Source organism: Mobula birostris, unplaced genomic scaffold, assembly GCF_030028105.1.
Source record: "Mobula birostris isolate sMobBir1 unplaced genomic scaffold, sMobBir1.hap1 scaffold_619, whole genome shotgun sequence".
Classification (NCBI taxonomy): Eukaryota; Metazoa; Chordata; class Chondrichthyes; order Myliobatiformes; family Myliobatidae; genus Mobula; species Mobula birostris.
The window spans coordinates 109,198-136,295 of NW_027278339.1; the positions used below are offsets into that span (position 1 = coordinate 109,198).

General features: G+C 54.9%; 2 protein-coding genes across 3 annotated transcripts; both read right to left on the reverse strand.

Moving 5' to 3' along the window:
• Window positions 1–294: 294 nt before the first annotated feature.
• On the reverse strand, window positions 295–6,324 carry LOC140193613 (CKLF-like MARVEL transmembrane domain-containing protein 5). 2 transcript variants are annotated; one of them, XM_072250772.1, is made up of 5 exons: window positions 5,764–6,319; window positions 5,188–5,340; window positions 1,536–1,631; window positions 853–940; window positions 295–671 (listed from the first exon to the last, which is right to left on the reverse strand). In XM_072250772.1, the coding sequence occupies exons 1-5, from the start codon at window positions 5,866–5,868 to the stop codon at window positions 649–651; spliced, it is 465 nt and encodes a 154-aa protein (XP_072106873.1). In that variant the 5' UTR covers window positions 5,869–6,319; the 3' UTR covers window positions 295–648. The 2 variants fall into 2 exon arrangements, with proteins under 2 accessions (XP_072106873.1, XP_072106871.1); XM_072250770.1 differs by lacking the exon at window positions 295–671 and having other exon boundaries at window positions 812–940; window positions 5,764–6,324.
• A 2,411-nt stretch (window positions 6,325–8,735) lies between these two features.
• On the reverse strand, window positions 8,736–26,328 carry ngdn (neuroguidin, EIF4E binding protein). The gene is made up of 10 exons (XM_072250769.1): window positions 26,243–26,328; window positions 25,647–25,712; window positions 17,254–17,391; window positions 16,500–16,584; window positions 15,873–15,925; window positions 13,076–13,208; window positions 12,770–12,944; window positions 10,711–10,855; window positions 10,534–10,597; window positions 8,736–9,067 (listed from the first exon to the last, which is right to left on the reverse strand). The coding sequence occupies exons 1-10, from the start codon at window positions 26,282–26,284 to the stop codon at window positions 9,051–9,053; spliced, it is 918 nt and encodes a 305-aa protein (XP_072106870.1). The 5' UTR covers window positions 26,285–26,328; the 3' UTR covers window positions 8,736–9,050.
• Between the last annotated feature and the right edge of the window lie 770 nt (window positions 26,329–27,098).

Consider the following 27,098-nt stretch of genomic DNA (forward strand, 5'->3'; position numbering starts at 1 on the left):
TCATTTATATCATGACAGCAGAGGTTCCAATGTGGATGCTTGCGGAACCCCACGGGTCACTATCATCCGGCCAGAATAAAAGTCCCATTAATCACGACCCTTTGTCTTCTGTGAACAAGCCAATTCTGAATCCAAGGGACTACGTCACTGTGAAGACTGTGAATTTTAATCTTCTGGATGAGCCTCCCATGAGGGACCTTGGCCATGTCCATGTCCATGTAGCTGTCCAGCAGCGTTGCACCCCTTCCTACAGAGCAGAGCTTCTTTGCCATCCCCCCACATTTCCGGCTCACCCTACTGCCCAAGGTACTCCATCATCACTGCCCTCCCCTCCCCTTGCCCCGGGGTGTGCAGAGGCAGACGGCAGTGAAGCACAAGACAACAGGCAGAACAGGTTCTTTATTACAACACTGATACAAAACAACGTAGATGTCAGTGGGAGAACAGGGAAGCATGAGGAGGCTGCTGACAGGCTTAGGGTAACACACAAGCATCTCCTACAGTGAGGGCTCAGTCCGGAGGGCGGCTCAGGGAGAAGAGCAAGCATAAAGGGTGCCAGTGGGGAATTCTCACACACGTGCGCCGCGTGGGCCCTTCCTTGGACCCAGGTCAGGAAGCACAGGTCTCCAGGATGTTGAAGACTGTAGCTCAGGCACTCTCCTCAGCAGGTTCTGCGGAGAAAGGAAGGGAGATAATTAATCCAACACAGACTACATCTGAGAGCACACAATCAGAGTGTGCTGGGGGTGAGGGGCAGTGTGAGGGAGCTGGATTAACGTCAGTGACATGGCACTGGGGGAGAGCAGTTACTGTCCTGTGTGAATAATTACTCACTGTGAGAGTCTCCCTTACCCTGGCTAGTGGTCTGTTCAGCGAGCACTGTCCTGTACAGATCGTAGGCATCATACATCAATACACCCGTCAGAAAGAATCCGAAAACCTGTAATCAAAAATAAATGCTTTTGTCCAACCCTGGGAGTGTGTGATGGACAGTGCAGTGGCAGATTCACTCTGTGTCCGACCTCGGGAGCATGTGATGGGACGGTGTGGAGGGAGTTTCACTCTGTGTCTGACCCCAGGAGTGTGTGATGGGACGGTGTGGAGGGAGCCTCACGCTGTGTCTGACCCTGGAAGTGTGTGATGGGAAAGTGTGGAGGGAGCTTCACTGTGTGTCTGACCCCGGGAGTGTGTGATGGGACGGTGTGGAGGGAGTTTCACTCTGTCTGACCCCGGGAGTGTGTGGTGGGATGGTGTGGAGGGAGTTTCACTCTGTCTGACCCCGGGAGTGTGTGATGGGATGGTGTGGAGGGAGTTTCACTCTGTGTCTGACCCCGGGAGTGTGTGGAGGGAGCCTCACTGTGTGTTTGACCCCATGAGTGTGCTTTGGGACTGTGACGGAAGCCTCACTCTGTGTCTGTGGGATGAGACGATGCAGAGGGAGGTTCACTATGTGTCAACCTCAGGAGTGTGTGATTGGGTGGTGGGATGAGCTGGTGTTTTGGGACAGTGATGGGAGCCTCACTCTTCCCACTTACTGCAGCCGCTGCCATTCCTGACCCTCCACTCCGAACAGACGAGATGATGGAGAGAATGAGGAAAATGAGGGCTGAGATGACAGCTCGCACGAAGTCCTGAGGGAGGACAAGAAATTAATGTTAGTTCTGGATCCCGTGTAATCTAACCTTCTAAATCAGCCTGCTGCGAGGAACCTTGTCGAGTCCATATGGATAATATCAACCACCCTACCCTCCTGGTTCCTTCCTCAAGGAACTCCAAGAGATTTGGTCGGACGCAACTTCCCACACACACAGTTGTGTTGGCTGTCCCAAACCAGGCCCTGTCCATCAGAATCCCCTCTCTCAACTTACCCACCACCAACGTCAGACTCATTGGCCTTCTGTTTCCTGGCTTGTTTTTGCGACCCTCTTTAAGCAATGGTACCACATTAGCCACTCTCCACTCACCCAGAACCTCACCTGTGGCCAGAGGTGAAGCAAAAATCTCCACAAGGGTCTCCACGATTTCTTCAGCTTCCCACAAGCCTCGAGAATGCACCAGGTCAGGGCCTGAGGATTTACCCACCTAATAGACTTTAAGGTCTCCAGTACTTCCTCCCTCCTAATCTGTGTGTACCCAAGATGCCACCCATTCACTCCCTGAGCTTCCATTGTTCTCTCCACAGTAAAAACTGAAGAGAAATGCTCATTAGAAAATCTCTGCCATGTCCTTCAGTTCCACATGCAGACAGCCATGCTGATCTCTTGAATTTTGCCTCACCTATGCCTGACAGATAAGACCACAAGATATAGGATCAGAATTCAGCCATTTAGCCCATCGAGTCTGCTCTGCCATTTTATCATGGTTGATCCAATTCTCCTCTCAGCCCCAATCTCCTGCCTTCTCCCCATATTCCTTCGTGCCCTGACCAAATGAGAGCCTATCAACCTCTGCCTTAAATATATCCAATGACTTGGCCTCCACAGCTGTCTGTGGCAACGAATTCCACAGATTCACCAACCTCTGGCTAAAGAAATTCCTCCTCATCTGCATTCTAAATGGACGCCCCTCTACTCTGAGGCTGTGTCCTCTGGTCTTGGAGTCTCCCACAAAAGGAAACATCCTCTCCACATCTACTATCAAGGCCTTTCACCTTTTGAGAGATTTTAATGAGGTCACCCCTCATTTTTCTGAATTACAGTGAATACAGGCCCAGAGCCATCAAACACTCCTCATAAAGACAAGCCTTTCAATCCTGGAATCATTTTTGTGAAACTCCTTTGAACCTTCTCCAATGTCAGCACATCCTTTCTTAGATAAGGGGCCTAAAACTGCTCACCGTACTCCAAGTGAGGCCTCACTAGTGCCTTATAAATCCTCAAAATTACATCCTTGCTTTTATATTCTAGCCTGGAAACGAATGCTAACATCGCATTATCTTCCTGACCACAGGCTCAACCTGCAAATTAACCTCCAGGGAATCCTGCACAAGGATTCCCAAATCCCTTTGTACCTCAGATCTTTGTATTTCCTCACCATTTAGAAAATAGTCAACCCTTTCTACCCAGATCCATACCATAGCCTTGTTCTCTCCTAACTTCTCTCCTCAGTGCACTCCTCCACTTCCTGCAACCATTGAGAGATTCTCTTGACCCAACTACCTCCACCCAACATATGCCTCCTTTTTCCCAACCGGAGCCTCAGTATCTCCTGTCAGCTTGGGTTCCCTAAACCTGCCACCCTTGGCCTTCATCCCGCTGGAATACTGTATTCCAGGATTTCAAAAACGCATCTTTAAAAGCCTCCCACTTTCCAGTCGTACCTTGACCCATAAAGAGTTTAACCCAATTGACCCTGGCAAGATCCTATCCAGTGCTTCTAAAATTGGTCTCAAGTTTAGCGGCTTAACCTGTGACATTTTAAAATTAATAGAATTGTCATTGGACTCAAAGTAGTTCCTGACTTGCACAACAGATATAGAACATAGAACAGTACAGGCCCTTTGGCCCACAACGTTGTGCTGACCTTTTAACCCACTCTAAGATCAATTTAACTCTTCCCTGTCACATCATCCTCCGTTTTCCTTTCATCTATGGGCCCATCTAAGAGTCCCTTAAATGCCCCTAATTTATCTGCCTCTACCCCCAGCCCTGGCACCGTTCCCACCCACCCATCACTCTCTGGGTACCTACCTGACATTCCTCCCCCTATACTTTCTTCAATCACATTAAAATTACGTCCTCTCATATTAGGAATTCCCACCCCTGGGAAAGGGCACTGGTTGTCCACTCTATCAATTCCTCTTTATCTTGTACTCCTGTACCTTGTCCTCCTCCGCTCTAAAGAGAAAAGCCCTAGCTCGCTCAAACTTAAAACTTGCTCGTTAATCCAGGCAGCGTTCTGGTGAATCTCCTCTGCACCCTCTCAAAAGCTTCCACGTCCTTCCTATAATGAGGTGGCCAGTCTGAACACAAGTGTGGTCTAACTAGTTTCATAGAGCTGCAACATTAGCTGGTGTCTCTTGAACTCAGTCCCCTGATTACTGAAGGCCAACACACCATATACTTTCTTAACCATCCTGTTAACTTGTGCAGCAACCTTGAGGGATCTGTGGACATGGACCCCAAGATCTCTCTGTAGCCTCAGACTAAGAATCCTACTTTTAACCGTAATTTTCTTTCAATTTGAGCTTCCAAAGTGGTTTCACTTCACACTTCTCCAGATGGAGTCCAGAACCATATCCAGAGACACTAATAATGCTTTTCTCAGATTCAATCCCTCTCCTTCTGACAGTAACCTCACTCTCCCTGCGTGGTATCACTGACTGTATTCAGCCCCAGCTCCCTCACACCATCCCTCAGTGACCCCTCTCCCCCAGGGCCCTGTGTCACTGACTGTATCCCCACTGTTGTTAATCCAGCTCCCTCACACCATCCCTCAGTGACCCCTCTCCCCCAGTGCCCTGTATCACTGACTGTATCCCCACTGACATTAATCCAGCCCCCTCACACCATCCCTCAGTGACCCCTCTCCCCCAGTGCCCTGTATCACTGACTGTATCCCCACTGACATTAATCCAGCTCCCTCACACCATCCCTCAGTGACCCTCTCCCTCAGCACCCTGTGTCACTGACTGTATCCCCACTGACATTAATCCAGCTCCCTCACACCATCCCTCAGTGACCCTCTCCCTCAGCACCCTGTGTCACTGACTGTATCCCCACTGACATTAATCCAGCTCCCTCAGACCGTCCCTCAGTGACCCCTGTCCCCATGTGCCTTGTCACTGACTGTATCCCCACTGTTGTTAATCCAGCTCCCTCACACTCTCTGTGACCCCTCTCCCCCAGCGCCGTGTCACTGACTGTATCCCCATTGACATTAATCCAGCTCCCTCCCACTATCCCTCACTGACCCCTCTCCCCAACGCCGTGTCACTGACTGTATCCCCACTGACATTAATCCAGCTCCCTCAGACAGTCCCTCAGTGACCCCTCTCCGCCAGCGCCGTGTCACTGACTGTATCCCCACTGATGTTAATCCAGTCCCCTCACACTGTCCCTCAGTGACCCCTCACCCCATGTGCCTTGTCACTGACTGTATCCCCACTGACATTAATCCAGCTCCCCCACGCCATTCCTCAATGGCTGAGCTCCCCCCTCACTCCCACCCCTCCCCACCAGCTCTCACCGTGGTGGGCCAGCTGAGGCCAGCGAGTTTTTGGTGGTAGCGGGTGAGATAGACGCAGAGGAAGCAGATGTTGAGGATGAGGAAGAGGAGGGGGGCGGTGAGGAATGCCGTGTCTGACGCCGCGTAGCAGACGAACAGCAGAAACAGGAGGATCTGCCGGAGGGAGAGAGGGAGAGAGGTTAGACTTGTCTCTGCGTGCGCAGTCCGATCCCACAGTACACAGTCTGATCCCAGAGTGCACAGTCTGATCCCACAATGCACAGACTGATCCCAGAGTGCACAGTACAATCCCACAGTGCAGACTGGTGCCAGAGTGCACAGTCCGATCCCACAGTACACAGACTGGTCCCAGCGTGCACAGTCCGATCCCAGAGTGCGCAGTCCGATCCCACAGTACACAGTCCGATTCCAGGGTCTCACTGGTAAACAGTTCAATCCCAAGTCCTGCCCCAGGGTAGTCGGATGCGAAACCACCCACCGTAAAAGTCAATCTCAGGGTTAGATGCCCCACCTCCCTGCACAATCCGATCTCACAGCCACCCACACTCCCCGCACAGACCGATCCTACGCGTTTACCATCTCGACAGCCAGGATGATCCCGCGCCGGGACTTGAGGAAAACCCCGTGTCGGCGGAGCGTGGAGAGCGGAGAATCCGCCGGCTCCGCCTGAGATCCCGGCATCTTGGAGCCGGCGGCGAGCCGGACGTCCGGGGTTTGTGGATTCCCTGAGTTTACAGATCGTCCTGGAGTTTCTGAAACGTCTCGCAGTCTGCGGATTCCCGACGTTTGTGGAGAATTCGTTCACTTTGCGAAGGGGAGCGTCCACTGTTTGCGGAATGCCGTTAAACTTGCAGAGGGTCGCGGATCGTCCGCGCTCGGCTCCAGCCGGGATCACCGCCCTTTTCCTGGGATGTCCCGCCGGAGGGAGAGCGGCGAATCAGGAGCAGGAGGGGGAGGGGGCCGTGGGGAAAGGCGAGGGGGTAAGTTGAAGTCTTCTCCGGGACCGATGTAACCCCGGCTCCCGAATCAGTCCCGTTCCTCCCCCACCCCCTCCGCCGGCCCCTTTAGAGAGCGATGCCGAGCTGTGCCAGCCTCCGCGGAAGGGGGGCGAACAGAGGCACCATTGATGCTGCGGGCCGGGGAGGGGGGGCCAAGCGAACACTGGAGAAAGGCCCGGCTCAGTCGCAGCAGCGCCGCCCTCTCCGCGGGCAGCCGTCCCTCACCCACCCCGGCTCCAGGAACCGCTGCGACCCTCCGGGGTCGTGTCTGTGTATCTCTCTGTCTCTGACGGCCGAGCACTGAAAACCTGGGCAGTTCTGGCCGGAGCGTTCACTGAGATTTTTAACCTCTCGCTCCGGCAGCCCGAGGGATCCACCTGCTTCAAACAGGCTTCAGTTACACCGGCGCCGAAGGAGAACGCGGTGACCTGCCTCAACGACTATTGTCCACTCGCACTTAAATACACAGTGATTAAGTGCTTTGAGAGGTTGGTGATGAAACACATCAGCTCCTGCCTGAGAAGCGGCGTGGATCCGCTCCAGTTTGCCTCCCGGAGCAACAGGCCCACAGCAAGTGCCGTCTCACTGGTTCTTCACCCAACCCTGGAACATCTGGACAGCAAAGACGCAAAACATCAGGATGCTCTTTATCAGCTACAGCTCAGCATTCAATACCGTCATCCCCTCAAAACTAATCGATAAACTCTCACACGTTGGCCTCAGCACCTCCCTGTGCAATTGCATCTTGGATTTCCTCACTTGCAGACCTCACTCAGTTGGGATTGGCAACAACGTCTCCTCCACCATCTCCATCAGCACAGGTCCACCACCGGGCTGTGTGCTTATCCCCCTGCTCGACTCGCTTTACACCCAAGTGCAGCTCCAACACCATTAACAAGTTGCTGACTACAACACCGCCTTAGGCCAAATCAAAGGTGGTAAAGCAACACACATCAAAGTTGCTGGTGAACGCAGCAGGCCAAGCAGCATCTGTAGGAAGAGGTGCAGTGGACGTTTCAGGCCGAGACCTTTCGTCAGGACTACAAAGGTGGTGAAGAATCAGTCTACAGGAAGGAGACTGAAAACCCGGCCGAGTGGTTCCACGACACCCTCTCACTCAGTGTCAGCAAGGCCAAGGATCTGATCCAAGAGGAGGAAACCAGAGGTGGTGAGGGTCAGCAACTTTAAATTCCTCAGTGGGCCTGACCTGGGCCCAGCAAGTAAATGCGATTAGATTAGATTATGAGGACTCGCAGTCCTCGTTTATTGTCATTTAGTAATGCATGCATTAAGAAATGATACAATGTTTTTCCAGAATGATATCACAGAAACACAAGACAAACCGACTTTAAAAACTAACGATAACCACATAATTATAACATATAGTTACAACAGTGCAAAGCAATACTGTACTTTGATAAGAATGGACCATGGGCACGGTAAAAGTCTCTCGAAAGTCCCATCATCTCACGCAGACGGTGAACCTCCAGCGCCGCAGACTTGCCGATGCAGCATCCGACCACAGTCCGACTCCGAGTCCGTCTGAAAACTCCGAGCCTCCGACCAGCTCTCCGACACCGAGCACCATCTCTGCCAAGCACTTCAACCTCGGTAACAGGCAAAGCCGAGGATTTGGGGCCTTCCCCTCCGAGATTCTCGATCACACAGTAGCATCGGCAGCGAAGCAGGCATTTCAGAAGTTACTCCAGCTGTTCCTCACGTCTGTCTCCATCAAATCCGGATTGTGCACGGCCCCCTAGTTAACACATATCGATATCAATTCGGAACGGCCGTGCGCGCTGCCATCTTCTCCCTCCGGGAAAGCACGACAGCACCTTGACTTCGTTAGAAGTTTGCGAAGATTCAGCATGAAATCTAAAACTTTGATAAACTTCTATAGATGTGTGGTGGAGTTTATTGACTGGTTGCTTCACGACCTGGCATAGAGACACCAATGCCCTTGAACAGAAAATCCTACAAAAAGAAATTAGTGGATACGGCCTAGTCTGTCACAGGTAAAGCCCTCCCCACCATTGAGCACGTCTACATGAAGTGTTGTCACAGGAAAGCAGCATCCATCATCAGGGACCCCCAGCACCCAGGACATGCTCTACAGGAGCCTTAGGACTCACACCACCAGGTTCAGGAACAGTTACTACCCCTCAACCATCAGGCTCTTGCACCAGAGGGGATAACTTCACTCAGCTGTTTCCAAATTTCACTTTCAAGGCCTCTTCCTCTCACATTCACGATATTTATTTATTCATTTTGTACTAACACAGTCTTTCAGACACCTGTTAACGCCCAAGTTGATGCAGTTTCTCATCGACTCCGTTTTGGTTATTATTCTATAGATTTATTGAGCGTGCCTGCAAGAAAATGAACCTCAGCGTTGGAAATGGTGACGTATATGTACTTCGATCTCTCTCTCTCTCCCACCAACCATCCCCGCCATCCATCTGCATTTCCTTCTGCTTTCCTCCCTCTCTCTCCCTGTATATCTGCCTATATCCATGCGTCCGCACCCCTGTACAATAAACAGGCACCAACTGAGAGTGTGTTAAGATTTTATTCCAAAAGAGTGAACGTAGCACACAGAGGTCATGATTCACCCGACGGTGGGGGCTGGGACAATGGGTAGAAAGGGGAAGGGGGTGGGAATGGGTAGGGAAGTCAGGGTGTAGAGGGTGAGGGAGATCTGGTTGATTGGAGGAAGAGGCCACAGGGAGATCCCAGCCTGTGAACTGGACGAGTGGGGCGTGGACGGTGATGATCAAACAGGCCCTGCATGCCCCGCTATCCCCCGCACTTCATCCGTCCGGATCGGGGCTGGTGTCTGCCCACAGTCTCAGTGGTGCCAGCCAGTCAGCGTCTGCGGAAGCCTGTGTTGGGAGAGAGAAGGGAGAGGGTGAGCATAGACCAATCCCAGAGGCTGGGGCCAGGGAAGAGGAAGGGCAGGTGCCTCAGTCAGCAGAGAGAGAGCCTCAAGTTCCCAGAATGAACATCGAGTACTGTCCTGGTCCAACCGCGGCCAAGGATGTTTACCGACTTCCTCAGGAGGCTAATGCCCCGTTTGACCCTCACCAGCTCTTTACCAAAACACCACAGAAAGCATCTTGTCTGGATGAATCACGGCCCCGTCAGGCAGCTGCTCCCCCCGTGGCCGCAAGAAACAGTGGAGTGTGGACACAGCTCAACACATCACAGAAACCAGCCTCCCTCTTACAGACTCAGCCCACACCTCTCACTGCCTCAGTAAAGCAGCGGCGTTCACAAAGACCCCATCCACCCGGACATCCTCCCGTCTCTCCTCTCCCATCCGGCAGAAGATACAAAGCCTGAAAGCACATCCCACCAGGCTCAGGGACAGCTCGTATCCCTCTTCTGTAAGACGATTAAAACGATTCCCCAGTACGATACGGTGGCGTGCGACTTCACACTCTACCTCGTTATGACCTTGCACCTTATTGTCTGCCTGGACCACTGGTAACACTTCATTCTGCTATAGTGTCACCCCATCCCACCTCGACGCACCGACAAGCTCTGTGGACGGTACGTGGCCGTTTATCCCTCTACCTCAGGGGTCCCCAACCTTTTTAGCACCACGGACCGGTTTAATATCGACAATATTCCTGCGGGGGGGTGTTCGAGTAGGGTTAAACTCACCTCAACATGTCTTTTACAGTTAGGGTTGCCAACTTTCTCACTCCCAAATAAGGGACAGAAGTAGCAGTCAAATCCCGGGACACTTCATCCCAGGAAAGACTACCATGACCATGAAGCCTTGTGCAGGCATGTATGCGCGTGTGTGTACGTGCTGATTTTTCTCCCCCACAAATCGGTTTTGCCTTCATCTTCCCGACTACACTGTACAGACTTTATATAGGCTGTGTATTTATCATGTCATTCCTGCTTTTACTATATGTTAGTGTTATTTTCGGTTTTATGTGTTATTTGGTATGATTTGTTAGGTTATTTTTTGGGTCTGGGAATGCTCAAAAATTTTTTCCCATATAAATTAATGGTAATTGCTTCTTCGCTTCACGCCATTTCGGCACGAAAGGGCTCATAGGAACGCTCTACCTTAGTGGGGGAAATACGGGACAAACCAATTTAGCCCAATATACGGGATGTCCCGGCAAATACGGGACAGTTGGCAACCCTATGTTCAAGTTCAACAGTGCGTGACGGAATGAGGAAAGGTGCAGCTGACTCGTATCGTTTCCTCGCGGCCTGGTAGCACATGCTCTGCGGCCCGGTGGTTGGAGACCGCTGTCCTACCTCAGTACTGGTGACAACTGGCTGGTTAATCGGTAAAGCCGTACCCACCGGCTGGTTAATCGGTTACCTCGTTGCTTCTTCTTCTTGGTCCTCGCGGTGACTCTCTGCTTCTTTCTGACGGGTTCCGACTCCTGGGGCAGAGAATTGCAGCAGTTACCTCGCTGGCGAGGTGGGGAGGGGAGGGAAGGGGTGTGGGGGTGTCCAGGCGGGATGGGGTGTGGGTTGAGGGGGGGGGGGTGCTCACCGTCTCTCCAGTCAGGGCGGCAATGCTGCCGAAGTGGGTGAGGGAGCTGAGCTGGGAGCTCATGGCCAGCGAGCGGCTCTGGCGACGACGCTTCTCGGACCGCGGGACGTTCAACCGCACCATCATCGCCTCCTCGTACTGCACCCTGGAGGGGGGACAGAGAAAGGGTTAAGGCTTGGTTAAGACACCTGGCAGTCCCCCCCCACCTCGCTCCCACCCCATGCATCCCTCCCTCGTGACCCACTCTCATCCCCTCCTTCCCATCCGATATTCCTCCCTGTCTGCTCAACAACCCAATGAAGACGATGTTAAACTCGTTCCCTGCTCCCTCCTCCTGTCCCCATTCTTCCCCCACCCACACAATGTCTCTCCAGCCACTCCCCAGTCTCTTCCTCACCCGCGTCAGTTCATTTTAAAACACACACAAAGAGCCGGGCTCTGCAGACGCCGGCGGGAAGAAGGATGCAGCGGGGGAGCGACAGAAGGGAAACGGGAATAATCCAGGTAATTCAATAGGCAGGTGAGCCTCGCGTCAGCTATTGGGAGAGGACACTGAGGGGCAGGATTTGTGCTCACAGACAGTCAAACGTGATCGAGCTTCTCAAGGTGTCAAAGGAGCTCGGGAAGGCCAAGGCAGTGGACATTATCTAAGGTGCCTGACAGGGGTTCAGAAGATAACTCCACAGACTCACCAACCCCCAGCTGAAGAATTCCTCCTCATCGCAGCTCTAAAGGGTCGTCCCTTTCCCCGAGACTGTGCCCTCTGGTCCTACACTCCTCCACTAAAAGGAAACATCCTCGCCACATCCACTCTATCCAGGCCTTTAAGTGTCTGGGAGATTCCACCTTCCTCGGAACTCACAAACAGACCCAGAGCCATCGAACACCCCTCATACATCCAGCCTTTCGTTCCCGGAATCATTCACATCAACCTCCTCTGCCCCCTCCCTGGGGCCAGCACGTCCTTCCTCTGAAACAGGGCCCAAATCTTCTCCCAGTACCGCCTGATGGACACACTATAAAACCCCAGCCCCACCAATACCTCTCCTGTCCTCAGAGCCTGCAGCCAGCCCACCCAATCCCCCACGCCCTGGGTCCCCTCTCCCCCAAACCCCACCTACCCATCTCTCTCAGCTTCCCCACCCTACCTCCAACCCATCCCTCCATCACTTCCAGCAGCCGGTCAGGTCCTGGCGGCCCCTGCGCACTTCCCCTCCACCACCACCTTCCACATCTCCTCTAGAGGCATGGGCTAACGTTGCAGCTCTGCAAAACTCTGGTTAGACCACACTTGGAATATTGTGTTCCGTTCCGGTCGCCTCACTGAAGGAAGGACCTGGAAGATCCAGATTCGGGGCTCCCAACCTTTTTGTTTTAAACGCCGTGAACCAATCGCATTAAGCAAGGAGACTGTGGATCCGGGGTTGGGAACCCCTGCTTGAGAAGGTGCAGAAGAGATCCACCAGGATGCTGCCTGGATTAGAGAGTGAGGAGAGGCTGAGTGAGCTCTTCGTAGCGAAGGAGGATGAGACACTCGGCAGAGGTAGAGAAGATGATAGAAGGCATCGGTGGGAGTGAATCACCAGCAGCTTTTCTCAGGGACAGCACTGGCTGAGACGAGGGCCCAGAATTTCAGAGTGATTGGAGGGACGGGGGTGGGGGGAAAATGTCAGAGGCAAGTTTTTTCCCCCTCTCCTCACAGAAAGTGATGGGTGTGTGGACACTCTACCCTGCTGGTAGAGGCAGATACATTAGGGGCATTAAAGAAAACTCTTAGATAGGCACACGGATGATAGAAAAGTGGAGAGTTACGTAGGATGAAAGGGTTCATCCCAACTTCCTTATGCCATGAACCCCCGTCGTTAACTGAGTGATCCGCAGACCGCAGGTTGGGAAACCCTGGGTGAGACTGATCGAACAGCAAGTTAAATGGTCACAGTGGGCGGAACGGGCTGGACTGCGTTCTACTGTTCCGTCTGGGGCTCGAACCCAGACCACGCTACCCTCTTCTCCCCAGCTGTGGCCTGAATGCCACCCCCCCAGCCCTGTCCCCAGTTACCTGTGGGCCTGCTCGCGGTGCTGGCGCATGGCGTGGTAGTCGTGCCCCTCCCGCAGCTCCTCGGGGGCCTGGCTGTACTGTTCCCGCAGCTCGTGGATCAGAGAGCTGCTGAGAGCCCGGCGCCTGGCCCGCTCCTGCTGACGGCGTTCGCGCTCTGCCGCCGTCTCATCCCCGTCTGGAGGGAGCACAAGAGTCAGACTGTGTGTCGGCGGGGAGGAGGGGATAGAGAGAGTATGAGGGGATGAGGGGATGGGGGGGCAGGGGGGAGGCAGACAGAAATGGGTGGGAGGGGGGCCGTACACTAACCATAGACCATCGGAACCAGGCGAGGCGGCACGTAGACCTTCTTAGACGATCGGATACTTTCCTTCTTCTGGGGCGTCTCCACCTCTTCCTCCTCCTCCTCCTCGTCCTCCACCTCCCTCTCCTCCTCATCGAGCTAAAATCCCAACACAGGCCTGTCAGCAGGGGTCTGCACGGGGAGGGAGGGGAAGAGTGAGGGACAGCGAGGACGGTCAGCGGGGAGGGAGGGAGGGGAAGAGGGAGGAACAGTGAGGACGGTCAGCGGGGAGGGAGGGAGGGGAAGAGTGAGGGACAGTGAGGACGGTCAGCGGGGAGGGAGGGAGGGGAAGAGTGAGGGACAGCGAGGACGGTCAGCTGGGAGGGAGGGAGGGGAAGAGTGAGGGACAGTGAGGACAGTCAGCGGGGAGGGAGGGAGGGAGGGGAAGAGTGAGGGACAGTGAGGACGGTCAGCGGGGAGGGAGGGAGGGAGGGGAAGAGTGAGGGACAGTGAGGACGGTCAGCGGGGAGGGAGGGAGGGAGGGGAAGAGTGAGGGACAGCGAGGACGGTCAGCGGGGAGGGAGGGAGGGGAAGAGTGAGGGACAGCGAGGATGGTCAGCGGGGAGGGAGGGAGGGAGGGGAAGAGTGAGGGACAGTGAGGACGGTCAGCGGGGAGGGAGGGAAAGAGTGAGGGACAGCGAGGACGGTCAGCAGGGAGGGAGGGAGGGGAAGAGTGAGGGACAGTGAGGACGGTCAGCGGGGAGGGAGGGAGGGAGGGGAAGAGTGAGGGACAGCGAGGACGGTCAGCGGGTAGGGAGGGAGGGGAAGAGTGAGGGACAGTGAGGACGGTCAGCAGGGAGGGAGGGGAAGGGTGAGGGACAGTGAGGACGGTCAGCGGGGAGGGAGGGAGGGGAAGAGTGAGGGACAGTGAGGACGGTCAGTGGGGAGGGAGGGAGGGGAAGAGTAAGGGACAGTGAGGACGGTCAGCGGGGAGGGAGGGAGGGAGGGGAAGAGTGGGGAAGAGTGAGGGACAGTGAGGATGGTCAGCGGGGAGGGAGGGAGGGAGGGGAAGAGTGAGGGACAGCGAGGACGGTCAGCGGGGAGGGAGGGGAAGAGTGAGGGACAGTGAGGACGGTCAGCGGGGAGGGAGGGAGGGAGGGGAAGAGTGAGGGACAGCGAGGACGGTCAGCGGGGAGGGAGGGAGGGGAAGAGTGAGGGACAGCGAGGACGGTCAGCGGGGAGGGAGGGATGGGAAGAGTGAGGGACAGCAAGGACGGTCAGCGGGGAGGGAAGGAGGGAGGGGAAGAGTGAGGGACAGCGAGGATGGTCAGCAGGGAGGGAGGGAGGGAGGGGAAGAGTGAGGGACAGCGAGGATGGTCAGCAGGGAGGGAGGGAGGGGAAGAGTGAGGGACAGTGAGGATGCTCAGCGGGGAGGGAGGGAGGGAGGGGAAGAGTGAGGGACAGTGAGGACGGTCAGCGGGGAGGGAAGGAGGGAGGGAGGGAGGGGAAGAGTGAGGGACAGCGAGGACGGTCAGCGGGGAGGGAGGGAGGGAGGGGAAGAGTGAGGGACAGTGAGGACGGTCAGCGGGGAGGGAGGGAGGGAGGGGAAGAGTGAGGGACAGTGAGGACGGTCAGCGGGGAGGGAGGGAGGGGAAGAGTGAGGGACAGTGAGGACGGTCAGCGGGGAGGGAGGGAAAGAGTGAGGGACAGCGAGGACGGTCAGCGGGGAGGGAGGGAGGGAGGGGAAGAGTGAGGGACAGCGAGGACGGTCAGCGGGGAGGGAGGGAGGGAGGGGAAGAGTGAGGGACAGTGAGGACGGTCAGCAGGGAGGGAGGGGAAGGGTGAGGGACAGTGAGGACGGTCAGCGGGGAGGGAGGGGAAGAGTGAGGGACAGTGAGGACGGTCAGCGGGGAGGGAGGGAGGGGAAGAGTGAGGGACAGTGAGGACGGTCAGTGGGGAGGGAGGGAGGGGAAGAGTAAGGGACAGTGAGGACGGTCAGCGGGGAGGGAGGGAGGGAGGGGAAGAGTGGGGAAGAGTGAGGGACAGTGAGGATGGTCAGTGGGGAGGGAGGGAGGGAGGGGAAGAGTGAGGGACAGCGAGGACGGTCAGCGGGGAGGGAGGGGAAGAGTGAGGGACAGCAAGGACGGTCAGCGGGGAGGGAGGGAGGGAGGGGAAGAGTGAGGGACAGTGAGGATGGTCAGCGGGGAGGGAGGGAGGGAGGGGAAGAGTGAGGGACAGTGAGGATGGTCAGCGGGGAGGGAGGGGAAGAGTGAGGGACAGCGAGGACGGTCAGCGGGGAGGGAGGGAGGGGAAGAGTGAGGGACAGCGAGGACAGTCAGCGGGGAGGGAGGGAGGGGAAGAGTGAGGGACAGCGAGGACAGTCAGCGGGGAGGGAGGGAGGGGAAGAGTGAGGGACAGCGAGGACAGTCAGCGGGGAGGGAGGGAGGGGAAGAGTGAGGGACAGCGAGGACGGTCAGCGGGGAGGGAGGGAGGGGAAGAGTGAGGGACAGCGAGGACGGTCAGCGGGGAGGGAGGGAGGGGAAGAGTGAGGGACAGCGAGGACGGTCAGTGGGGAGGGAGGGAGGGAGGGGAAGAGTGAGGGACAGCGAGGACGGTCAGCGGGGAGGGAGGGAGGGGAAGAGTGAGGGACAGTGAGGACGGTCAGCAGGGAGGGAGGGGAAGGGTGAGGGACAGTGAGGACGGTCAGCGGGGAGGGAGGGAGGGGAAGAGTGAGGGACAGCGAGGACGGTCAGCGGGGAGGGAGGGAGGGGAAGAGTGATGGACAGTGAGGAGGGGGTCAGCTGTGTTGAAGATTACTCTTACCTTACTGATCAGGTTGCCCGGGTTGGGCTTGAAGGTCAGGGGGTTTTCCACGCCTGTAGGGGAGAAAGCGAGCGAGGGATTAGAGGGCAAACAACAGGAATTCTGCCGATGCTGGAAATTCAAGCAACACACATCAAAGTTGCTGGTGAACACAGCAGGCCAGGCAGCATCTCTAGGAAGCGGTACAGTCGACGTTTCGGGCCGAGCCCCTTCGTCAGGGCTAACTGAAGGAAGAGTGAGTAAGAGATTTGAAAGTTGGAGGGGGAGGGGGAGATCCAAAATGATAGGAGAAGACAGGAGGGGGAGGGATGGAGCCAAGAGCTGGAGAGGCGATAGGCAAACGGGATATGAGAGGATCATGGGACAGGAGGTCCAGGGAGAAAGACAAGGGGGGGGGGAACCCAGAGGATGGGCAAGGGGTATATTCAGAGGGACAGAGGGAGAAGAGAAAGAAAAAAGGGAAACAAACAAATAAATAATGGATGGGGTAAGAAGGGGGGTGGGCATTAACAGAAGTTAGAGAAGTCAATGTTCTCTGGGGATTAGAGGGGTCAGGAGTGGGGGGGGTGGGGGTGGTGGTGGGGGGGGGAGGGGGAAGTAGGATGTGTCAAGGGGTCTCCCACGTACCCGGTGTTCCAGTGAGGGCCGTCTTCACCAGCTTATCGATCTGGTATCTCAGCTTCTGCTCGATGGGTCTCATCTTCTCCAGAACCTGGGAAAGAGGGAAGACACCAGCTGTTCCCACCTGGATAAACATTCACCCCACCCCACGCCCCAGGGATCTCTTGTGGCCTGAAGGCACGCGAGCACAATTAGGCCATTTGGCCCATTGATTCTGTTCCAGCATTCATACATGGCTGACATACTATCGCTCTCATTCCCATTCTCCTGTCTTCTCTCTGAAACCTCTGATGCTCTTACTAATCAAGAAGCATTACCCTGTGGCTGAAGAAATTCCTCGTCTCTGTTGTAGACGTACGTCCCTCTATTCTGAGGCTGTGCCCTCTGGTCCTAGACTCTCCTACCATAGGAAACACCATCTCTATGTTCACTCTACTGGGACCTTTCAATATTCGATAGGTTTCAATGAGATCCTCCCTCATTCTTTTATGCTCCAGTGTCCCAGAGCCATCGAACACTCTTCATACTCCAACTCTTATTCTGTATTTAAACCCCTGGATCAGATCCCAGCCTGTAACCCACTCCTGGGGATCTGTTATTCTATATATAAACCTCTCCCTTCCCTCCAAATCCTCGGATCAGATCCCAGCCTGTAACCAACTCCCAGGAATTTGATTATTCTGTATATAACCCCCCCCCCACCCCCACCCCGGTCCCGGAAACCCCCAGACTGATAGCTGGTCCGCTATTGGCTGTCTACCGTCCGGTGTTCCACCAATCGCAGGATGGCGGGCTCCTCGCGGAGGCTGTTCCCGGTCATCTTGCGCAGGATGACGTAGGCGAGGTCGGAGAGGTACATGGCCAGCAGCTGGTTCTTCACCTGCAGGAAGGTGAGGCCCTGTGGAGGGAGAGGGGTCCTGGTTACTGGCAGCCGTGGCCCGCTAGGGGACACTCCCCACTGAGTGGGGTTAGTCCGGGCATTCCACATCCACCACATTACCATACACCGCACCCCCCCCACCCCGCCTTCCACAAGCCTGAGGTATTAGGGGATACTCCCCACTGGGTGGGTGGGTTAATCTGTGCACTCCCATCTGTCAATATACTCCCCCTGCACCCTGTCTACAAGCACAGGGTGTGGGAGCACAGTCAAGCCAGCATGTCTGGTTGGGATAGTCATAGCGAAACAGGTGGAGGGACACTACCTTGAGGGGACTCCCTCTGGGGGTGCTCCCTCACTGGGTGGAGCTCCCTCACTGCAGGTGCTCCCTCTGGGTGACATTCTGCACAGGGTGCACCCACTCAGTGTGGATCAGAGGATGCTCCCTCAGTATAGATGCCCCCTCCCTGGGGACACCCCCTCAGTATAGATACCCCTCTCAAGGGACGCTCCCTCAGTATAGATACCCCCTCCCTGGGGATGCTCCCTCAGTATAGATGCCCCTCCCTGGGGATGCTCCCTCAGTCTGAATGGCCCCTCCCTGGGGACGCTCCCTCAGTATAGATACCCCTCCCTGGGGACGCTCCCTCAGTTTGGATGGCCCCTCCCTGGGGATGCTCCCTCAGTTTGGATGGCCCCTCCCTGGGGATGCTCCCTCAGTTTAGATGCCCCTCCCTGGGGACACTCCCTCAGTATGGATGGCCCCTCCCTGGGGTTGCTCCCTCAGTATGGATGGCCCCTCCCTGGGGACGCTCCCTCAGTATAGATGCCCCCTCCCTGGGGACACTCCCTCACTGGGTAGGCGGGGTTAGTCCATGTACACTGCATCCGCCACATTAACTCTCCTCCAACTCCAGCCCTGGGGTATGAGGAAATGCTCAAGTACAGACCACCGCCCCCCCCCCCCCGTGACTAAAGTTCTCCAAACCAGGAAACTCTGCAGTGTAACCCCACCCTTCCTAGAGCCAGGAGAGCCCGAACTACACACCACACTCCAAGCATCACCTCACCGCCGTCTTGTACCAGGGCAACGTAAGGCCCCAACTCCTGTACTCGGGGCCCTGACCAGAGGAGGGCAGCGTGGCAAACACCGGCTTTGGAATCAGGACCACCATCTCGTACACTGAGAAACGTGCTGCTTCGCCGCTGCGGCACGGCGCAAATCCTGAAGCTACCGTAACTTACAGGCGCAACCTCGATAAAGATCAGACGCTGGAGGGGAAGTTGCTCCGGGACCCCCGACAAAGCGGGCATGCACTGATGTCAGAATCAAGTTTATCATCGCTGGCACGTGTTGTGAAATCTGCTGATGACCCAGAGGGTTCGGGTCCTTCGCTATGGAATCCGCCTTCTTCAGACGTCCTCAGTGGTGAAGAGATGATGCCCTCACCACCCTACGGACCCTCGCAGCCACTCTCAGGGGACCCCTGACCAAGACCCCGAGGTCACTCAGCACACCAGTATCCCCCACCATTCACTGTACCCATCCTGATGCTCCCTGGCTTAACAAAATCCACGGAAGGTGTCAAAATCCGGGTGTATCACGGCTGGTGCAGCAACTGCTCTGCCCGTGACCACAGAGATGTGGACCCAACTCCACACGCTGCAGGTACCAGACCCCCTTCCCCGGGCTCCTCTCCCCCCGCTGCTCCCCCTCCCGCCTCCCCCTCCCCGGGCTCCCCTCCCCCCGCTTCCCCCTCCACGGGCTCCCCTCCCCCCGCTGCCCCCCCTCCCGCCTCCCCCTCCATGGGCTCCCCTCCCCCCGCTGTCCCCCCCCTCGCCTCCCCCTCCCCGGGCTCCCCCCCCCCCGCTGCTCCCTCCCACCTCCCCCTCCACGGGCTCCCCTCCCCCCACCTCCCCCTCCACGGGCTCCCCTCCCCCTGCTGCCCCCCCTCTCGCCTCCCCCTCCACAGGCTCCCCTACCCCCGCTGCCCCCCCTCTCGCCTCCCCCTCCACGGGTTCCCCTCCCCCCGCTGCCCCCCCTCCTGCCTCCCCCTCCACGGGCTCCCCTACCCCCGCTGCCCCCCCTCCCGCCTCCCCCTCCACGGGCTCCCCTCCCCCCGCTGCCCCCCTCCCGCCTCCCCCTCCACGGGCTCCCCTCCCCATGCTGCCCCCCTTCCCGCCTCCCCATTCCCTTCCACGGGCTCCCCCCCCACTGCCCCCTCCCCCTCCACAGTCTCTCTCTCACCCCCCCCCGCGGGTTCTCCCTCCCACTACCTCAGTCAAGCAACCAAGATAATCACAGACCCCACCCAGCCCGGACACCGTCCATTCTTCTGCCTCCAGGTCAGCTTCAGCACCACTGTTATAAGACGATTGTACGACCCTCTCGTACGAAAAGGTGGACTCCAGACTTCACGATTTACCTTGTGATGTCTTCACACCTTGTCTGACCGCAACTGAAACAATTTATTCTACATTTTGTTCACGCTTTACCTTGCACTACCTCAGCAGTTCCTCAAGGTTGTTTTAGCCGGGGGTGGGAATGGGGATAAGCTCCCACTACCTATTAAACGCTCCCAATGGCGTGTGTGTCAAACAGCCTCTGACAGCTCCCAGCCTTAGCTGCTAAGCCCAGAGAAACTGTTTCTACTGACAGGAGACTACATGGTGCACAGGTGGGGACTACACGGTTCCGGAATATTAAGTGTGAAGTAGAGAAAGGTGAGGCGGAACGAGTGATAAGGAGGATACATGAGCAGAGGGATGGTCTGACAGAGCATGGAGTTAAATATGCAGAAAGAGTAAGTAAATTTAAGAAGGACAACAAAATTCAAAGGGTGTATAGCCCGGTGAGAGTTCGGGGAGCTGGGTTATGCACAATAGGCAGCGATTTAAACAGAGGGAGGAGAAATGGGTTAAAAATTCTATATCTGAATGCACGAAGTGTCAGAAATAAGGCGGATGAGCTTGAAGCTCAGGTGCGAATGGGTAACTACGATGTTGTTGGGATAACGGAGACATGGCTGCAGGGGGATCAGACCTGGGAACTGAATGTACAAGGGTATACGTGCTATCGAAGGGACAGAAAGGTGGGCAGAGGGGGTGGGGTGGCCCTGTTGGTGAGCAATGGGATTCAGTCCCTTGCAAGGGGGGACATAGAATCAGGAGAAGTAGAGTCAGTGTGGATAGAACTGAGGAACAGTAAGGGCAAAAACACCCTAATAGGTGTTATCTACAGGCCCCCAAACAGTAGCATGGATATTGGGTGCAAGTTGAATAGGGAGTTAACAATGGCATGTGGCAAAGGAAATGTCGCAGTAGTTATGGGGGATTTCAACATGCAGGTGAACTGGGAAAATCAGGTTGGTACTGGACCCCAGGATAGGGAGTTTGTAGAGTGCCTACGGGATGCATTTTTGGAGCAGCTTGTACGAGAGCCCACCAGGTATAAGGCTATTCTGGATTTAGTGTTGTGCAATGAACAGGATTTGATAAGTGATCTTGAAGTAAAGGAGCCATTAGGAGGTAGTGACCATAATATGATAAGTTTTTATCTGCAAGTTGAGAGGGATAAGGGCAGATCAGAAGTGTCAGTATTGCAGTTGAACAAAGGAGACTATGGAGCCATGAGGGAGGAGCTGGCCAAAGTTGACTGGTCGGATATCCTAGCAGAAAAGACAGTGGAACAGCAATGGCAGGTATTCTTGGAAATAATGCACAAGGTGCAAAATCAGTTCATCCCCCGGAGAAGGAAGGATTCAAAGGGGGGGAAAGTGGCCACAGTGGTTGACAAAGGAAGTCAGAGATAGCATAGCATTAAAAAAGTATAACAGAGCTAAGGTGAGTGGGAAGACGGATGATTGGGAAATTTTTAAGGAGCAACAGAACTTAACTAAAAAGGCAATATGGGGAGAAAAAATTAGGTATGAACGCAAGCTAGCTAGGAATATAAAGGAGGATAGCAAAAGTTTTTTTAGGTATATGAAGAGAAGGAAGATAGTTAAGAACAATGTTGGGCCCTTGAAGAATGAATTGGGAGAAATTGTTATGGGAAACAGAGAAATGGCAGACGAATTTAATAAGTACTTTGGATCTGTCTTCACTAGGGAAGACACAAGTAATCTCCCAGATGTATGGATGGGCCAAGGACATAGGGTAACAGAGGAACTGAAACAGATTGACATTAGGAAGGAAACGGTGATGAGTAGACTGATGGGACTGAAGGCTAACAAATCCCCAGGTCCAGATGGTCTGCATCCTAGGGTACTAAAGGAGGTGGCTCTGGAAATTGTGGATGCATTGGTGATCATTTTCCAATGTTCCTTAGATTCAGGATCAGTTCCTGAGGATTGGCGAATGGCTAATGTTATCCCACTTTTTAAGAAAGGAGGGAGGGAGAAAACAGAGAACTATCGCCCTGTTAGCCTAACATCAGTAGTGGGGAAGATGCTAGAGTCCATTATTAAAGATGAAATAGCGGCATATCTTGATAGCAGTGATAGGATTGGGCCGAGCCAGCCTGGATTTACCAAGGGCAAATCATGCTTGACTAATCTATTGGAGTTTTTCGAGGGTGTAACCAGGAAGATAGACGCGGGAGATCCAGTGGATGTGGTGTACCTTGACTTTCAGAAGGCATTTGATAAGGTACCACATAGGAGATTGGTGGGTAAAATCAGAGCTCATGGCATTGGAGGGAGGATATTGACATGGATAGAAAACTGGTTGGCAGATAGAAAGCAAAAGGTAGCAGTGAGTGGGTGTTTCTCGGAATGGCAGGTGGTGACTAGTGGGGTGCCACAGGGCTCGGTATTGGGACCACAGCTGTTTACGATTTACGTCAATGATTTAGAGGAAGGCATTGTGAATAACATCAGCAAGTTTGCTGATGATACTAAGCTGGGTGGCAGTGTGACATGTGATGAGGATGTTAGGAGAATTCAAGGTGACTTGGATAGGCTGGGTGAGTGGGCAGAAACTTGGCAGATGGCGTTTAATGTGAATAAGTGTGAGGTTATTCACTTTGGGAGCAAGAACAGGAAGGCAGATTATTATCTGAACGGTGTGGAGTTAGGTAAGGGAGAAATACAAAGAGATCTAGGAGTACTTGTTCATCAGTCTCTGAAGGTGAATGAGCAAGTGCAGCAGGCAGTGAAGAAGGCTAATGGAATGTTGGCCTTTATTACAAAGGGAATTGAGTACAAGAGCAAGGAAATCCTTTTGCATTTGTACAGGGCCCTGGTGAGACCACACCTGGAGTATTGTGTGCAGCTTTGGTCTCCAGGGTTAAGGAAGGACATCCTGGCTGTGGAGGAGGTGCAGCGTAGGTTCACTAGGTTAATTCCTGGGATGTCTGGGATGTCCGGACTGTCTTACACAGAGAGGTTAGAGAGACTGGGCTTGTACACGCTGGAATTAAGGAGATTGAGGGGGGGATCTGATAGAGACATATAAGATTATTAAGGGATTGGACAAGATAGAGGCAGGAAATATGTTCCAGATGCTGGGAGAGTCCAGTACCAGAGGGCATGGTTTAAGAATAAGGGGTAGGTCATTTAGGAGGTGAGGAGGAACAACTTCTCCCAGAGAGTTGTGGAGGTGTGGAATGTGCTGCCTCAGAAGGCAGTGGAGGCCAATTCTCCGGATGCTTTCAAGAAGGAGCTAGATAGGTATCTTATGGATAGGGGAATCAAGGGTTATGGGGACAAGGCAGGAACCGGGTATTGATAGTAGATGATCAACCATGATCTCAGAATGGCGGTGCAGGCTTGAAGGGCCGAATGGTCTACTTCTGCACCTATTGTCTATTGAGAAGGGGCAAAGACGGGTTACTGGAGCCTTAAAACCAGTTACTTCGGGCAGATAGGGCTCGTCAGCTGACCTAGGAGAAGACAAACTCTGATCCCAAAACTCCGCTGCCTTGCGGCTGTACCCACTCATGGGGACGGCTTCGGGGGTAACTCCGAGGGAAAAATCCGGAGCTGGAGTCCCTGAGGCAGTCCCACGTTGAGTTCAATGCTGACTGATGACAACTCCTGTGATGCTGCTGGTACCAAACTGTATCGGTCTCTGCTGTTCCTTTGGGTTCATCAGATGCATGGAGAGAGGGAGCTTGCCACATGGGCAACAGCTTGCTCTCCATATCATACTGCCTGGGCTTGTGTATCTAGACACCTAGGACACAATATCCATGGTTGACCCAGACCAGCAGAGGCCCACACCAGACTACCTCAATCGCTGTCACTAGTGTGAACAGTGTGCAAGGCAACTGTTTCAGCACGTGACAACAATACACCGATTTACCATTTCTCCAACTTCCCCTCACCCCATTCCCCTTCCTTCCAGAGACTCCAACCCCCACCACACTCGCAATCAATGCCCACGGAGCTGGTACTGAACTTCGGGGGGGGGGGGGTGGTCAGGAGAATGTACGATCCCGTCCTCACGGAGGGGCTGGCGGTGGGAAGGTGGGGGGGGGGGGGGAAGCAGTTTTAAGTTCCTGGGTGTCAACATCTCAGGGGATCTAACCCGGGGTCAACACACTGGTGCAGTCTCAGAGAAGCCACTCCAGCTGCCGCACCCCATTCAGAGTTTGAGGAAACCCAGTTTGTCACCAACGGCTCGAACAGATTTCTATGTGGGTATGGGGGAAGAGCGTTCTGACTGGTCGCATCAGCGCCTGGCGCGGACTCTCCGGCGCACAGGGTCGTAAGAGGCTGAAGCAGCTCGTAGACTCGGACAGCCCCATCCCGGGAGCAGCTCTCCCCACCACCGACAACAGATTTAACAGGTGCTGCCTGAATAAGACCATCAGACATAGCAGCAGAACCCACTCAGCCCATCGACCTGTTCTGCCATTTCACCACGTCCCTCTCTGCCCCAATCTCCTCCTGCCTTCTCCCCAGATCCCTTCACGTCTGACTAATCAAGAATCTATCAACCTCTGCCTTAAAAATACATAAAGACTTGGCCTCCACAGCCACCCGTGGCTACAAATTTAGATTATTTTTTTCAGATTATGAGGACACGCAGTCCTCTTTTATTGTCATTTAGTAATACATGCATTATGATACAATATTTCCTCCAGTGTGATATCACAGAAACACAGGACAGGCCAAGACTGAAAAACTGACAAAAACCACATAATTATAACATATAGTTACAACAGTGCAAAGCAATACCGTAACTTGATGAAGAACAGGCCATGAGCACGGTACAAAAAGTTCAAAGTCTTTCTAATGTCCCACATCTCACGCAGACGGGAGAAGGAAGAAAACTCTCCCTGCCATGCCCGACCACAGTCTGACTCTGAGTCCGTCCGAAAACTTCGAGCCTCCGACCAGCCCTCCGACACCGAGCACCATCTCTGCCGAGCGCTTCGACCCCAGACCCGGCCACCAGCAACAGGCAAAGCCGAGGATTTGGGGCCTTCCCTCTGGAGATTCTCGATTGCACAGTACCGGGCATTCCAGAAGTTTCTCCAGGTGTTCCTCCGTGCTTCTCACGGCTGTCTCCATCAAATTCCACAGAAGGCAGCAGCCATTTTGAAGGCCGCTCAGTAAACAGGGCAAGTTCTCCTCTCATTAGTCCCAGCAGGGATGGGGTCCAGGGGTCTGAAGATCTACACTCCACAGTTCAGGCACAGCCTCTTCCCCTCCGCCGTCGAATTTCTGAGTAGTCTGTGAACGCTTCCTTACTATTCCTCCCTTTTGTAACATTTATAGGCATCCGTTAGTCTCGTGAGACCATGGATTTGCGCCTTGGAAAGTTTCCAGGGCGCAAGGTTGTATGGAAGACCGGCAGTTGCCCATGCTGCAAGTCTCCCCTCTCCACGCCACCGATGTTGTCCAAGGGAAGGGCATTAGGACCCATACAGCTTGGCACCGGTGTCGTCGCAGAGCAATGCGTGGTTAAGTGCCTTGCTCAAGGACTCACACGCTGCCTCGGCTGGGGCTCGAACTAGTGACCTTCAGATCACTGGACCGACGCCTTAACCACTTGGCCACGTGCCAATGTTTATTTTGTAATTTACAGTATTTTAAGCCTTTGTACTGCACCGCGGCCACAAAACAACAAATTGCATGTCGAGGTATAAACATGATTCTGCCCAAAGTGTAAAGTTACAACACAACTTCGATTTCCAAACTCTGCAGTTCACTCACCCAGCCCAGACAGGGCCCCTCCTCCCTCCAGCATCCCCTCTCAACCTCACATTTTCAGGGTTGCCCCTCGAGCTGTTCCCCCCTCGTCCTTCCTTCCCCGTCACCTACCTGGGAGCTGGGGGTATCCGCAACTCCCCGGAGAACCTTGCGAGTGTGAGCGGTGATAGCCGACAGCTGGGGAGGGAGGGAGGGAGGGAGGGAGAAGAAGTTTAGTGCGACCCTCGCGGTCCCCCACACACTCCAAACCCTTCCCCCTCACCGACAGGCAGGACAGACCACTTTCCCTCACCCCACATCAATACTCCCCTGTTCTCTCTCCCCCACATCCACTCACTCGCCCTCACCTGACACTCGTCATCCACCTCAATAGTCTCTCCCTCCCTCTCGCTCACAACAGACCCTTCCCCTCCACCCACTTACCCCCTCACCTGACACTCGTCCCCTACCCCACCTCAATACTCCCTCCTACTGTCGTCCCCCACCCCACATCAATACTCCCCCGATCTCTCTCCCCAACCACTTACTCACCCCCTCACCTACATTCAGCCCCCCAACCCACATCACCACTCCCCAACAACCAGGAACCCTTCCCCTCCGCCCTCCCACTCACTCCCCCTCCCCTGACACTCGTCCCCTCCCCATCACTCCCGTGCCCCCACCCCTCGCAGGCCCCTCTCTCCCTGCCCTCCGCCTCTCGCCCAGACCTCGGCTCCCAGCGCCTTCAGTGCCTCCGCCGCCGCCGCCATCTCCACGCCGCCGGCAATGGTGAGCCCTGCGGGGCGGAAGTGATGAGCATGGGGGAAAGGAAGTGACGCGTCGGGTGGGCGGGTCCGCAGTCGGAGACCCAGAGCTGGCGGAAGTGACGCGTGAAGACGACGCGCGGGGCGTCAGGCGAGGTCTGGCTCCTTTGCGATGAAGGACAGACCCGGGCGGGGAGGGGCGGGGTCAGGTTGTGATCGACACATGGAAGGACCAATAGATGACGCGAGGTAGAAGGGGGCGGGGCCTAGTTGGCGGAGAGCCCTTCGGCCCTTCGGGACTGGACAGCTCCGGAGACCAAGAGAGGGAGAGGGAGACTGCAGTGTGGTGTCAACTATTTAAACTAGTGCTCAAACCCCAACCAAACCAGTGATTAAACTACTAACTGAAATAGTAATGAAACCCATGATTAAATAACTAAGTAGGCTCAGAAACACAAGAAAATCAGCAGGTGCTGGAAATCCAAGGCAAAACACACAAAACACTGGAGGAACTCAACAGCCTCGGTGGAAATTAATAAACGGTCACGTTTCAGGCCAAGATCCTGCTAACTAAGCTAGCGATCGCACCCCTAACTTAACGTTCAACAAAATTAGTATTCCGAGTGGCTCCGCGTGGTGTTGAACGTGTTGGGACCTGCCCAGTTTACGGGGAGAGCCGCGGACTCGGCCCAGTACATCCCTCCCCACCAGGGCGATCTGCTTCGGGAAGCAACATCTGGCCAGGCCATCTCCTCGTAGCTCCCATCGGGCAGGAGGTACCGAAGCCTGACGCCCCTCACCAGCAGGTTCAGGGACAGCT

What these genes read in the sequence shown, in the direction of transcription:
- LOC140193613 (XM_072250770.1), bottom strand. Translation starts at nt 5,868, where the DNA reads ATGCCGGGATCTCAGGCGGAGCCGGCGGATTCTCCGCTCTCCACGCTC. An exon ending in TCATCCTGGCTGTCGAGATG is followed by an intron (nt 5,341 to 5,763) that starts GTAAACGCGTAG and finishes TCCCTCCGGCAG; the next exon opens with ATCCTCCTGTTTCTGCTGTT. An exon ending in GCCTCAGCTGGCCCACCACG is followed by an intron (nt 1,632 to 5,187) that starts GTGAGAGCTGGT and finishes GTCCTCCCTCAG; the next exon opens with GACTTCGTGCGAGCTGTCAT.
- ngdn (XM_072250769.1), bottom strand. Translation starts at nt 26,284, where the DNA reads ATGGCGGCGGCGGCGGAGGCACTGAAGGCGCTGGGAGCCGAG. An exon ending in TGAAGGCGCTGGGAGCCGAG is followed by an intron (nt 25,713 to 26,242) that starts GTCTGGGCGAGA and finishes CTCCCTCCCCAG; the next exon opens with CTGTCGGCTATCACCGCTCA. An exon ending in CCGCCCTGACTGGAGAGACG is followed by an intron (nt 10,598 to 10,710) that starts GTGAGCACCCCC and finishes TCTCTGCCCCAG; the next exon opens with GAGTCGGAACCCGTCAGAAA.